This window comes from Humulus lupulus, chromosome 1 (genome assembly GCF_963169125.1).
Source record: "Humulus lupulus chromosome 1, drHumLupu1.1, whole genome shotgun sequence".
Classification (NCBI taxonomy): domain Eukaryota; kingdom Viridiplantae; phylum Streptophyta; class Magnoliopsida; order Rosales; family Cannabaceae; genus Humulus; species Humulus lupulus.
The window spans coordinates 82,047,553-82,062,490 of record NC_084793.1 but is presented as its reverse complement, the minus strand read 5'-3'; the positions used below and the strand labels follow the sequence as shown (position 1 = coordinate 82,062,490).

Below are 14,938 nucleotides of genomic sequence, written 5' to 3'. Positions count from 1 at the left end.
GTTGTGGTTTTTGGATATCATAAAGGTGGAGGGAGCTGCAAATGAAGATGGTAGAACACCTAGCATTTGGGACACCTTCGCTCACAATGGTCATATTTCTCCTCTTCTTCTTCTTCTTCTATTTTTATTTTGTTGTAGCTTAGTGATAAGCACCAATTTATGAGAAATTATTTACAGGGGTTTTACAGAGCTTACTCTATTTGAAGTCGAAAGCACCGATTTATTTGTTTATAGTTTCTAGTAGGCCATGTTGTATTAATAATAATAATAATAAATGAGTTAATGATAAATTATGAGAAAATATAAATATATGATAGATCTCAAGTTTTTCAAAAGTTATTCAATTATGTTTAAGATTTTTACTAAAAACCAATTAACAGTGGGTGTTCAAACCCATAATTATATAAGTGTAATAATATCTCACATATTCAATGTGAGATTCTCTTTTTTATAATATATTTTGTCTAACTTTATAACGAAATAACAAAATAAAAATGATTTATTCCTACCTAATTCAGTTATACTTTTCAAACATGATCGTAGTGTACTAATTCAGCTAGATATTATAGTATCAATATTACTCACATATTGTAAAAACACGTGTGATTGATATAATGACTGGTTATGATAAAGAGGTGTAATTTTTACTTGTGATAACGTTTCAGTGTATCCACAAGGGGACAATGGTGACGTAGCATCTGACGGGTATCACAAGTACCAGGTATTTCTTTCTGAGAGCCTCAACTTATTAGGCTTTAGATTTGTGCTATTTATTTAAAATATATTTTTATATATATATATATATATAAAGATATATTATATTGTATCATTCTCAGGAAGATGTACAACTGATGGCAAACATGGGCCTTGATGCCTATAGATTTTCTATATCGTGGTCAAGACTCATCCCAAGTATATGTTACAACCCAAAGTTGCAGGCTTTGTTTGTTCAGATTATCAGTAACAATAAACAATATTAGCCAAAATCTCTATTTTTGTTAATTTTCAGATGGGAGAGGACCTGTGAATCCAAAGGGCTTAGAATACTATAACAATCTCATCAATGGACTACTTAAACATGGTTAGAGCATAATTATGATAATTTTATGATAGTGATAAGAGTCATATGGAATTAATTAGTCAGAATTTTTATTGACATTAGATATGTGTCTTGACTAAACAGGAATCCAACCACATGTTACATTAGTCAACTATGATCATCCACAGGCACTTGAAGATGAGTACGGCGGATGGGTTAGTCGAAAGATGGTGTATGGCTCTAAAAGTTTTGAACTCTTCTAATTTGGACTAAATTTATGGTTAATGTATGTAATTGGTGTAAAATTCTTAGCTATGAATGTGAATTGTTGCAGAAAGGACTTCATTCAGTATGCAGATGTGTGCTTTAAAGAGTTTGGAGACAGGGTTCAGTATTGGACTACAGTGAATGAGCCCAATATATTTGGAGATGGAAGTTATGATGCTGGAATTGCACCCCCTCAACGATGTTCTCCACCGTTTGGTATCACCAACTGCACAAGGGGAAATTCCTCAACCGAGTCCTACTTGGTTGTTCATCATATCTTGTTAGCTCATGCATCAGTTGTAAGATTATACAGGGAAAACTATCAGGTGAAACTTGGTCCTTTTCAGTTATAACATGATATTTATGTAAACATATAGATTGTGTATAAATGCTGAGTCAAAATTCCTGTATGACAATGGGCTTAAAATTTTGTCAAATCTTATTATATGTAAGAGCATACATGACAAAGCATTTAAAATTCGAACCAAATACTGGCTGTTATGCAGACCAAGCAACATGGGTTTGTAGGTCTCACCATCTATACTTATTTTAGTGTTCCATACACGGACACAAAAGAAGATATTATTGCTACTCAACGAGCCAACGATTTCCTTTTTGGCTGGTAATGTAGTACTTTTTTGTACTTGTAATGATATTTTTCTTCCATACTTTGTTTTAAGTTCTAGTCATTAGAACTCAAGTAAACTAAATAGAATAAAAATAACTTAGGCCTCGGTTTTGTGTAAAGTGAATAATTTAGTTTAATCTCTTTAGCTTATATTTGCAGGGTTCTTGATCCCTTGGTGTTTGGGGACTACCCCAAGAGTATGAAGAAAAATGCAGCCTCTAGAATTCGAACATTTACGAAACTCGAGTCCGAAATGGTAAAGGGTGCGTTTGATTTCATAGGAGTAATACATTACTGCACTTTCATGATCAAGGACGATCCTACTAACCTGATGACCGAAGTAAGAGACTTTACTATGGACAAAGCAGTGAAGGTGATAAGTAAGTTTTAACAACCGAAACACATTACACACTAACCATTATTACTTTGGCCTTAAGAGTTTGTACTGAAGCTCCCCCAATTTGTGCTCTTCATTTTAAAAGTTCCCACATGTAGTTGAAGTGTATCATTTATTATCTACAGTGATTAATCCCATGTTGCTAAATATAAATATACAAAAGGTTCACAATTGGCCAAGTCCTTCATATTTATTAACTTGCAGAAGACTGAATTGAAACTATGTCCTAATTATAGCTCACTCCAGGTTGTGACTGCAGGGGATTATGATTTAAGCGACGGGGTAAGAGTTTGCATTCCCTCATACCAGCACTACATCAGTCTATATTCCTAACTGAACTAGTCTAATTACATGATCTCAGCTTCCTATTCGTCCTTGGGGTTTAGAAGGAGTTTTAGAGTACTTGAAGCAATCTTATGGAAATCCACCTGTATTTGTTTATGAGAATGGTCTTTCTCTCTCTCAATTTTTGCATGTTTAGTTTTGGTTTTCATTTTTTATCCTTCTTATACAAACTTTGCTTTGCATACATGTTTATTAGGTCTGCAAACACAGCGGACTTCATCATTAGAAGACAATTCTAGAGTGGAATATATACAAGCGTACATAGGAGGAGTGCTCAATGCCTTGAGGTAAATTTTTAATGATTCTAATTATGTGTTTTGCATGACGTATGTATTGTGTTATAATTGCCTAACAACTGGAAACCATTACCTGATTTATCCCCTTGATTCAAATGGGACATTTTTTGTTGCTCAAACTACAAGACAATAATTGGTGATGAGAAAAAGAGAAAACCAAGAAGAATGAAGGAAGCTCTTAATTGTATTGAATGAATAGAATCTGTATAAGACCAAGACTTAAATACTATAATCTATGTAACATAATTCTAATTTCATCTTAACATTGTATGGTGAAATGTGTAAGAGAATCTAAACTAACTTCTAATAGCAAAAACAAGCTCATCTCTTGACATCTTCCCTCAATATAGAAGTGTATAATGAGTTTGTTTCTTAAAAATAGAAACTGAAAGTTGTTACTGCATTGGTCAGAATATCAGAAGTTTGATCAAAAGAAGGAACATTTGTCAAGACTCAAGAGTGCAGCAGACCAAACAACACCAACACTACTGAGAGCTCACCTACACCTGCACTGTAGAGTATAATCACCAATTGATTGTTCCTGAATATTTTGTAGTACCATCACAGTTGTCATAGAGAACATTTCTATTAGGATTTTTTGCTTTTCTCATATACACGTGTATTGAGTCCATTTGCTCACATTTTTTTGTAACTTGTCTATATAATGAAATTCAGTCTCAGTCTCCAATTGAGCCGAGTATTATTCATCCCTAAGCATCCAAAGTTTTCTCCCTAAATATCCAAAACTTCTCTTGGTATCAGAGCCAGCTCTCGACCACTGTCGTCATGTCCACCGGTAGTAACAATGATTCTACTCCTCTGGCTAGCCGCTCAAACACAACACCAACCGTCACTCCCACTAGTGAAATACAGACCCCCCTACCGTCACTCTTATCCATCCCATTCCCACCAACCCCTTTGGAAGCACCCTGAGTTAACCTTTTGTGATGAAGCTGGACCGAAACGAATTTTTCACTATGGCGAACCATGGTGTCGACCATTATTCGTGGTCACCGTTTAGACGGTTTTCTGAATGGTAGTAAAACACCACAATCTGAGTTTCTTGTTGCAGGTGCAAGTTCTGGGAGCTCCGAGCTAGTTGCAACCTCTGAAATGGTGCGAAACCCTGAGTATGAGCAATGGATCATAAACAATCAACTACTCATGGGATGACTCTATGGTTCGATGAGGGAGACCATAGCCACTGAAGTAATGGGGTGCCAAACCACGGTTGACCTTTTGCGTTCTCTGGAGGTTCTGTATGGAGCACACTCCAAAGAAAAAATGGACGAGACCCGAACCAAGTTGCAGACCACCAGGAAGGGTACTGTGAGTATGCCTGACTATCTTCGCCAGATGCGGACTTGGGCCGATATCCTTGCAATTGCAGGTAGTCCTTACCTTAACTAAGTTAGTAACTATTGTTTTGAATGGGTTAGATGCAGAGTATCTATCCATTGTGGTTCAGATTGAAGCACACAAAAATATTTCCTGGCAAGAGCTTCAGGACACTCTGCTCAGGTTTGATAGTCGCCTTGAACGACCAAGTGTTTTGTCAACAACCAGCAAGGGGTCCAAGGATCTCAATCCTCCCTCAGCTAATTTTTCCAACAAGACAACCTCTCAACCTCCACACAAAGAAACTAACACGACGGTCGTAGTCATTCTCAGGCCCACACCCGTGGAGGTTACAATTCTGACAGAGGAAGTTCTAATCGTTCTAGAGGCCGTGGAGGAAGAGGTAACAACAACTCTCATTCCACTTGTCATGTGTGTAAGAGATATGGGCACTCAGCTGCTTATTGTTACAATCGATATGATGAAGCATATGTGGGAACCGATCCAAATCAAACTCAGAAACCTTCTGTCTATACTGCCTCACCAGAAGTTGTCGATTCCGATGCCTGGTATGCGGATAGTGGAGCCTCTAACCATCTCACTTCTGATGTGAACAACTTGAGTCAGCAAGCTCTTTATTGTTGTAAGTGGAGGCTAACTGTGGGAGATGGTAACACTATATCTTTTTCCCATATTGGTACAAGTCAATTACACACAAAATCTGATGCTTCTCTTATCCTAAAAGACTTACTCCATGTCCCTAAAATTACAAAAAAAATTGATTAGTGTGTCAAAACTTACAGCTGATAATAATGTTTTGATTGAATTTGACTCTAAATATTGTTTTGTGAAGGACAAAACCACAAGGAGGGTGCTACTTCAAGGGACTCTTAAGGATGGCCTCTACCCGTGCTTCTTCAACATCTACTGCTTCTTTGAGTCCTTTTACTGTTGCTTCGTTGTTGTCTAATTCCAAAGAAAATGTAAATCAGTCCGTGACTGACGAGTCTTTAAATTTCAAGAATAGTGTGCGGCATACTTTGTCAAAGAGCACGGAATACTTCTCCAACACTCTTTTCCTCACACATTTGCTCAAAATGGGCGAGCCGAGCGAAAACATCGTCACATTGTGGAGATGGGACTCACTCTCTTAGCACAAGCTGGTATGCCACTAAAATATTGGGTAGATACTTTTCAAACTCCAGTCTATCTAATCAATCGTTTACCAACTCCCGTGCTTAAGCACAAGTCTCCATTTCAGGTCCTTTTTCACCAAAAACCAACTTACTCACTCTTGCGTGTCTTTGGTACTGCATGTTTTCCGTGTTTGCGACCCTACCAAGAACACAAGTTCATCTTTCGTACACTCAAATGTGTTAACCTCGGCTACAGCGACTTCTTCAAAGGCTATAAATGCCTCAGCTCTACTGGCCGTGTGTTCATATCTCGCAATGTCACTTTCAATGAAAGTGATTTTCCCTTTAAAGCAGGTTTTCTCAACACTTTCAAACCTGCCCAAGAAGTCACTCACACTCCTACAGCTCGGTTCCAATTTCCTTCAATCCAAAACACTACTCTGCCGCACTCCTCATCTCCTACTCCAGGTCATCCTTCACCTCACGGGTCTCTTGCAGCAGCACTCGCCTCACCGGTTTGTTCTTCACATCACAATGATGAGGTAAGTCAATCAGAACACTCCCTTTCACATGTTGAGACTCTTGATCATAACCTTGTTTCTAGTCCCTCTCATTCTTCTACAGACTCAGCTACCACTGCTGTTTCCAGCAGCTCTTCGTCCCCTCCACTCGCTCCCTCACATAGAGTTGTTCCAGCACCCTCCTCAGTTGAAGATGCTCTTAAAATTGAGGGCTGGAAGAATGCAATGCAAGAGGAACTACAAGCTCTCCAAGCTAATGGAACATGGTCACTTGTTCCCTATTCTTCTCAGTATAACCTTATGGGCAATAAATGGGTGTTTAAAGTGAAGAAAAACTCGAATGGCTCTTTTCAACACTTCAAAGCGCGTCTTGTTGCAAAGGGGTTCCATCAGCGGGCAGACATATATTTTGGTGAGACTTTCAGTCCTGTTGTCAAAGCCTACATTGTCAAAGTTGTTCTTACTATTGCTGTGTCTTGAAATTGGCCAATCCGATAGCTTGACATCAACAATGCGTTCCTTAATGGTTACCTTGAGGAAGATGTGTACATGGTACAACCTCAAGGTTTTGAAGAGAAGAGCAAGCCTCATCATGTTTGTAAACTTCACGAGTCCTTGTATGGACTAAAGCAAGCACCAAGGGATTGGTTTGAACGCTTGAGAGACACTTTGTTGAGTATGAACTTCATCAACTCAAAAGCCGATAATTCCCTCTTCTATCTTCGCAAAGGCAGCATGGTCTTTCTTGTTCTCATATACGTTGACGACATCATAGTGACTGAGAACAATACCAGCCAGTTAAATGGTTTTGTTTCAGCCCTAAACAAGACTTTCTCACTTAAGGATCTTGGCCCTCTTCATTACTTTCTCGGGATTGAAGTTGTAATAAGAGGTGAAGAGAATTGTATTCACTTGTATTTCAATGAGAAATAAACATATATTTATATGCAAACTAGGGAAGCTATTCTAGGGAACTATGAGAGAATAGGATGTTAGAATATTATTTATTTGGTATATAAAATCAACTAATTGATTTAATATATTAAAGTCAATATTTAATTTATTGACAAAATATTCTAATTAATGGTCAACATTGTTTGTTACCTGATTTGTTGTTACCCGATTTTTCATATCTCAACTGATTGAGGAAATATCTCAATCTGTGGCAGAGACTTTGATGGTAGGTCTCACTCTATAAATATAGAGTACCGGTCCCCAAGCTCGCTACTCATTCTGACTTTCAGTAACTCCATCTAAAAGAGTTAGTGAGAGCTTGGAAGCCCGTGTACTCGTTCTAATTTCTGTTCTTTTCTTTTGTAGATCTAAAGCTAGATCGAGGTTATCAATAGCAATGGCTGGAGGTATACAATATTCGATTCTTTTTTGCATATGTTCATTCATATATTAATTCCGCCTACATGTATATAGAATTGTTCATATGTCTACTTTCATATTAATTCTAACATTTGGTATCAGTCGCTAGGTTAATCTCTGCCTTGTTATTTTTGTATGCATATATACACATATATTTTTTTTCATGATTTATAGATGTGCCTATGTCTTCATCTATTCACATATATTATATATTCGTGTATATAGTTTCATATATTGTTGAAAATTGGAATTGTTAATTCAAATTTGTTTCTCAATTTAGTTGCATTAGAAATCTTTGGTAAGTGTTTCTAATAATTTGTTATTTGAGAAACTAGTTTAAAAACAAAACAATGACCATATACATACACGTTCATGGCCTTAAGTTGAAATTTTTTATTTATTTATTTATTTTTAATTCAAATATGTATTTTCGATCTATTTGAGTATTAGGACATCTTAAGATTTTTTTTTTTTTTTTTAATGTTTTGATGTATCAAAAACATGTTTTGAAACTCAAAACAACTTTTGAAACCTTAAGAACCCGGTTATAGTCAAACTTTTTCTTTGATATTAATGCTTGATTTTAAGTTGTTGTTTATGAAAAATAAGGCTATGAATCTTCATATCTATGTATTTACATGAATTCTGGGCTTTAAAATCTTGAAAATCGACGTCAAAATGGGGTTTTATAGTCGGGTTTGGAGATCGGGTCGCGTGACCCGCTTTCAGAAAAACGGGTCAAAAAGACCCGGGTGGCTGAAGAAGACGACATGAACGACATGTCGTTTCTTGATTTTATGAAGAAAACGACTTGTCGTTTTGACAAGCCTTCCGGCACACTAAAGGGGAAAACGACATGTCGTTTCCCACCTACAGCACCACAAACGACCCGTCGTTTGACGGGTTATTTGACGATTCTAAGGGGAAAACGACATGTCGTTTTCCCCATGGCAGATTTTTTTTTTTTTTTTTTTTTTTTTTTTTTTTTAAAATGAAGAAAATGAAGAAAATTAATTTTTTGATTTATTTTGGAATTTTGTTATTTTATTCATTTTAATGCTTATTTGGACAATAAATTTTATTTTGCCAATTTAATTAAAACATATAATTTTGGTAAATTATATATTTGGAAATTAATTAAAATGTGCAATTACTTGATTTTGGTGTATGGTATATTTCTTTTATTCATGAAATATTAAATAATTGTGCTATTTTAAGAATGTAATTAATTTTTACAATTAAGTTTGTGCAATTGTTTTATTAATTCACCGGATTAATAAATGATTTTATTGTTTTATTTAGCATGAATTTCTCTGCCATTAAGTATATATATATATATATGGAATTATTGTATTTTCGTACATATAATTAATTATACTAATTTGTATGATTATTTTGTTCTTATTCATGCAAAATTTATTTTTAGTATAATTATCTTTAATTTTATATGTATGCCTTTATAATTTTAAATACATTATGTATATATTCCATTATTGTGCTAGATATATTTAGATTATATTCAAAACATTAAGATAGGTTGAATAATATTTAGCACATTAATCTCCATAATTTATTCATAAAATATTCATAAAACATTTAGGGTGAATAAAATTATGAATAATTCATAAACAATTTTGTGGTTGACATAAGAACGCATGAAACTGAGACAAATGCTCAATCTAGAACGGTTTTTAATGATCTTCGGACGACCACACTAGGAGCACTACTCTCTGTGATTGCCTATTATGTTATAACGAAATTGTTCTTAGGTCTTCCTAGAGCCTAAAACATAATGTCTAGTGAACCATATAATTTTACATAATTAGGGAGTAGCCACAACATCTTTAATTATATAAAATTATATATTAATTTGAAAGGATCACATAATGGACAAAATTGTGATTGATTATATAAATATAACAATTTTACCCCACAGGGATTTTATTATATTTATATAATTAATTAGGATAATATATTAAATTAATTTTCTTAATTTACCCACAGGAGTTATGATAATTAATTTAATAGTTTTATCATAAAGTTTAATAAAGATAGAAGTATCAAACTTTACTTTATCCCAAATAATTCGTTTGAATAATCTATCATCCTTTACATCCAATTTTATTAAATTAAAAATTTAGCCCACAGGCAATTTTTGTATAATAAAATTTCATTATTCAGCATGTTATACATTGGTAAAACATGACTTCATTAAGCCTCAATCTTCTAAATCTAAGTTTGTAATCCTATTCATGCAGCTTCTTCATCATCCTCTAGTTTTGCTGAAATCCTTACCGAAATTCCTGAGCTTAGGGGTGATAATTTCAAAATCTGGAAGGAACGAGTTCTTCTTCATTTAGGCTGCGCCGACATGGACTACGCAATAAGGAAGGACGAACCTGCTGCAATCACTGCGACTAGCACTGCTGCTCAGATCGCACTATATGAGAAATGGGAGCGGTCCAATCGCCTCAGCATCATGTTCATCATGTCCAAGATCCCTCTGGGAATGCGTGGATCGGTGGAGCAACCTGAGAAAGTCAAAGACTTGATCAAACTGATCGATGAGCAGTTCGACACTTCGGACAAACCACTTTACAACAACCTCATCCACCAGTTCTCATCCACAAAACTCACCGGTGTCAAAGGAGTTAGAGAACATATTTCAAAGATGAGGGACATTTCTGCTCAACTGAAGAAACTCGATGTAGTCATTCCTGAAACCTTCCTGGTCCACTACATCCTTAACCATCTTCCACCTCAATATGGGCCTTTCAAAATTTCCTACAACACACATAAGGACAAATGGACTATCAATGAACTGATAACCATGTGTGCTCAAGAAGAAGCAAGGCTCTTGCAGGAACAAGGTGAAAGTGCTCACATGGCCACCCAAGGCAAGAAACGCAAACCATCCAAGAAGGACAAGGGGGAAAATAAAGTGCCTCCCTAAGGCGATATAAAGAAGGATTCCATCAAATGTTTCTTCTGCAAAAAGAAAGGACATGCGAAAAAGGAATGCGCCAAGTTCAAGAAATGGATGGACGACAAAGGTAATCCAATTTCATTCGTATGTTATGAATCTAATATGGCTAATGTTAATATTAACACATGGTGGATTGATTCTGGATCGACAATTCACATTTCAAATTCCTTGCAGGGTTTACAAAACCTAAGGAAGCCAGTGGGAAGTGAGCAAAGCATCTTATCTGGAAACAAGATGGGCTCACATGTGGAGGCTATAGGAACGTGCCATTTAGTTTTAAGTAGCGGTTTTGTTTTAAAGTTAGAAAAGACATTTTATGTACCAAGTTTCTCTAGAAACTTGATTTCCGTTTCAAGACTTGTACCTTTTGGTTTTTCCTTTACATTTTCAGACAAATCTTTTAATTTATATAATAAATCTGAATGTGTTGGAAATGGTAATTTGTCTGATGGTCTTTACTGCCTTAATTTACAAAACAATACCGCTTATAATACTGTGCACGTTCACGCTGGCAATAAAAGATGTGTTATGAATGAGAATTCCTCTACATTATGGCACCGGAGATTGGGACATATCTCTATTGATAGAATTAGAAGGTTAGTAAATGATGGGGTACTCAATACCTTAGATTTTACTGATTTTGATACTTGTGTGGATTGCATTAAGGGAAAGCATACCTCCAAGTCTAAGAAAAGTGGTGTCCATAGGAGTTCTGACCTATTAGAAATCATACATACTGATATATGTAGTCCAGACATGGACTCATATGGTCAGAAATACTTCATCTCTTTCATAGATGATTACTCACGCTACATGTATATCTATTTACTTCATAACAAAAGCGAAGCGTTAGATGTCTTTAAGATATTTAAAGCTGAAGTAGAGAAACAATGCAACAAGCAAATTAAGATAGTGAGATCAGATAGAGGTGGAGAATATTATGGTAGATACACTGAAGATGGACAAGCACCTGGTCCTTTTGCAAAGTTTCTTCAAGAAAATGGGATTGTTGCCCAATATACCATGCCCGGTACACCCGAGCAAAATGGTGTTGCAGAAAGGAGAAACCGAACATTGATGGACATGGTGCGAAGTATGCTTAGCAGCAACCCTAAACTTCCTAAATCCTTGTGGACTGAAACTCTAAAGACATCCGTGTACATATTAAATCGAGTTCCAACCAAGGCAGTCTCCAAAACTCCTTTTGAATTATGGAAAGGTTGGAAACCGAGTTTGCAACATGTACGCATTTGGGGATGCCCATCTGAAGTTAGGGTATACAATCCACAAGAAAAGAAACTGGACCCAAGGACCATAAGTGGATACTTTATTGGTTAGGCTGAAAGGTCTAAAGGTTACAAGTTTTATTGTCCATCTCATAGCACTAGGATTGTGGAATCAAGGAATGCAAAATTTCTTGAAAATGCCTTGATTAGTGGGAGTGATCAATCCAAGGACTTAGGTTCTGAGAAAGATCCTTTAGAACCCTCCACCTCAAGAGCAAGATTGATTGTGGTCGATAACACCCCTGCAGTCCAAATGGATGTTGAACCACCACAGCCAATTGTTGAAGATCCACAAGTCAATGATGAAGTTCAAATGGATCAAGTTGTTCAAGAGTTGCCTATAATTGTTGAACAACAAGCTGAACCACCCGCTCCTCAAGAGCCTGCTGGTGTAGCCTTAAGAAGATCCACTAGGACAATAAAATCGGCGATACCTAGTGACTACATTGTGTATTTACAAGAATCTGACTACAATATTGGAGCCGAAAATGATCCAGAAACGTTTTCACAAGCTATGAATAGCAAAGAATCGGAACTGTGGTACAATGCCATGAATGAAGAAATGAATTCTATGAAAAGCAACGGAGTCTGGGATCTTGTTGAGTTGCCTAATGGGGCGAGGGCTATTGGGTGTAAATGGGTCTTCAAAACAAAGAAAGACTCATTAGGCAACATTGAGAGACACAAAGCGAGACTCGTTGCTAAGGGATTCACTCAAAAAGAAGGAACTGACTACACGGAGACCTTTTCTCCGGTATCTAAGAAAGATTCCCTCAGAGTTATCCTGGCATTAGTTGCTCATTTCGATTTAGAGCTACAGCAGATGGATGTGAAAACTGCCTTCCTAAATGGTGACCTAGAGGAAAAGGTATACATGAAACAACCAGAAGGATTCTCCTCTAGTGATGGTGAGCATTTGGTGTGCAAGCTTAAGAAGTCCATCTATGGTTTAAAACAAGCGTCCCGCCAATGGTATTTAAAATTCCATGATGTCATCTCTTCTTTTGGATTTGAAGAGAATGTCATGGATCAATGTATATACCAGAAGATCAGTGGGAGTAAGATTTGTTTTCTTGTTTTATATGTGGATGATATTCTTCTTGCAACCAATGATAAGGGCATGCTACATGAGGTGAAGCAATTTCTCTCAAAGAACTTTGAGATGAAGGATATGGGTGATGCGTCTTATGTCATTGGCATTAAGATCCATTGAGATAGATTCAAATGTATCTTAGGTCTATCTCAAGAAACCTACATTAACAAAGTTTTAGAGAGATTTCGGATGAAAGATTGTTCACCAAGTGTTGCTCCTATCGTTAAGGGTGATAAATTAAATTTGAGCCAGTGTCCAAAGAATGATTTTGAAAAGGAAGAAATGAAGAACATCCCATATGCTTCTGCTGTTGGAAGCTTGATGTATGCTCAGGTGTGCACACGACCCGACATTGCCTTTGCTGTCGGAATGCTAGGAAGATTTCAGAGTAACCCGGGATTAGACCACTGGAAAGCTGCAAAGAAAGTTATGAGGTATCTTCAGGGTACTAAGGATTACAAACTCATGTTCAGACGAACCGACAACCTAGAAGTAGTTGGCTACTCAGATTCAGACTTTGCTGGTTGTACTGATTCACGTAAATCAACTTCTGGTTACGTGTTTATGTTTGCCGGTGGAGCTATATCATGGAGGAGTAACAAACAGACCTTGACTGCTACTTCTACTATGGAAGCCGAGTTCGTTTCGTGTTTTGAGGCTACATCGCATAGTGTATGGCTAAAGAGTTTCATTTCAGGCCTTAGAGTTGTAGATTCTATATCTAGGCCATTGAGAATGTTTTGCGACAATTCAGCTGCTGTATTCATGGCTAAGAACAACAAGAGTGGTAGTCGAAGCAAGCACATCGACATCAAGTACTTAGCCGTGAGAGAACGTGTTAAAGAAAATAAAGTGGTCATTCAACACATTAGCACTGAATTGATGATTGCTGATCCTATGACGAAAGGCTTGCCACCTCATAAATTCAAGGATCATGTAGTGAACATGGGACTTGGTTCCCTTATGTAAATTTATTGTACAAACTGAAGTTATTATCAATGAAACTCTCATTTTTGATATTTTCTCATATTTATGCGCATCTTAATTTTATTTGAGAAAATTTTACTTTCATAGGACCTGAATAAACATAAGGTTTATTCGTTTAAGTACATAGCCACATAAATTACATTGTTATGTAATAAATATATTGTAATACATGGAAGATAATACTCGTCATAAAAAGAGGACCTATCGCCATGATTCATGTGTTTATTATCTAACAGGGATGATCGTCGGGCTTAAGTAATACATTAATTTAAATGCTGACCAAGTGGGAGAATGTTAGAATATTATTTATTTGGTATATAAAATCAACTAATTGATTTAATATATTAAAGTCAATATTTAATTTATTGACAAAATATTCTAATTAATGGTCAACATTGTTTGTTACCTGATTTGTTGTTACCCGATTTTTCATATCTCAACTGATTGAGGAAATATCTCAATCTGTGGCAGAGACTTTGATGGTAGGTCTCACTCTATAAATATAGAGTACCGGTCCCCAAGCTCGCTACTCATTCTGACTTTCAGTAACTCCATCTAAAAGAGTTAGTGAGAGCTTGGAAGCCCGTGTACTCGTTCTAATTTCTGTTCTTTTCTTTTGTAGATCTAAAGCTAGATCGAGGTTATCAATAGCAATGGCTGGAGGTATACAATATTCGATTCTTTTTTGCATATGTTCATTCATATATTAATTCCGCCTACATGTATATAGAATTGTTCATATGTCTACTTTCATATTAATTCTAACATAGGAAACTAATTAGTCTTAATTTATAGCTAATTTACAGTTAATATGAACAACTAATATATATAGCTAACACTCCCCCTCAAGCTGGAGCATATATGTTAATCATGCCTTGCTTGTTACAAAAATAATCAACCCGCACCCCATTTAATGCTTTTGTAAAGATATCCCCTAGTTGTTCGCTGGTCTTCACATATCCTGTGGAGATCAAGCCTTGCTGAATTTTCACACGAATAAAATGACAATCAATTTCGATGTGCTTAGTCCGCTCATGGAACACAGGATTAGATGCAATATGAAGAGCAACTTGGTTATCACACCATAATTTTGCTGGTATTGAAGTCTTAAGTCCTTCTTCAGTCAATAGCTGATAGATCCACATTACCTTACACATAGACTATGCCATAGCCCTATATTCTGATTCTGTGCTTGATCGTGACACAACATTTTGCTTCTTACTCTTCCAAGAGATCAAATTCCCT

At 36.2% G+C, this 14,938-nt stretch overlaps 1 protein-coding gene across 29 annotated transcripts in view; it reads left to right on the top strand.

Annotated features, from left to right (window-relative positions):
- Positions 1–14,938, top strand: part of LOC133795133 (hydroxyisourate hydrolase-like) — a 56,672-nt gene that overhangs the window by 354 nt on the left and 41,380 nt on the right. For 4 of the 29 annotated variants that reach the window (XM_062232628.1, XM_062232613.1, XM_062232632.1 and 1 more), the window contains exons 2-13: positions 26–89; positions 666–721; positions 837–912; positions 1,010–1,081; positions 1,184–1,271; positions 1,374–1,632; positions 1,813–1,928; positions 2,094–2,314; positions 2,591–2,613; positions 2,693–2,780; positions 2,873–2,963; positions 14,316–14,356. In XM_062232628.1, the coding sequence (XP_062088612.1) occupies positions 26–89; positions 666–721; positions 837–912; positions 1,010–1,081; positions 1,184–1,271; positions 1,374–1,632; positions 1,813–1,928; positions 2,094–2,314; positions 2,591–2,613; positions 2,693–2,780; positions 2,873–2,963; positions 14,316–14,356 (1,195 nt within the window). Of the gene's footprint in view, positions 1–25; positions 90–665; positions 722–836; positions 913–1,009; positions 1,082–1,183; positions 1,272–1,373; positions 1,633–1,812; positions 1,929–2,093; positions 2,315–2,567; positions 2,614–2,692; positions 2,785–2,872; positions 2,964–3,383; positions 3,661–7,287; positions 7,329–9,599; positions 11,813–14,315; positions 14,357–14,938 lie in introns of those variants that run through there. The other 25 variants (XR_009875358.1, XR_009875353.1, XR_009875356.1 and 22 more) reach the window with 20 other exon arrangements.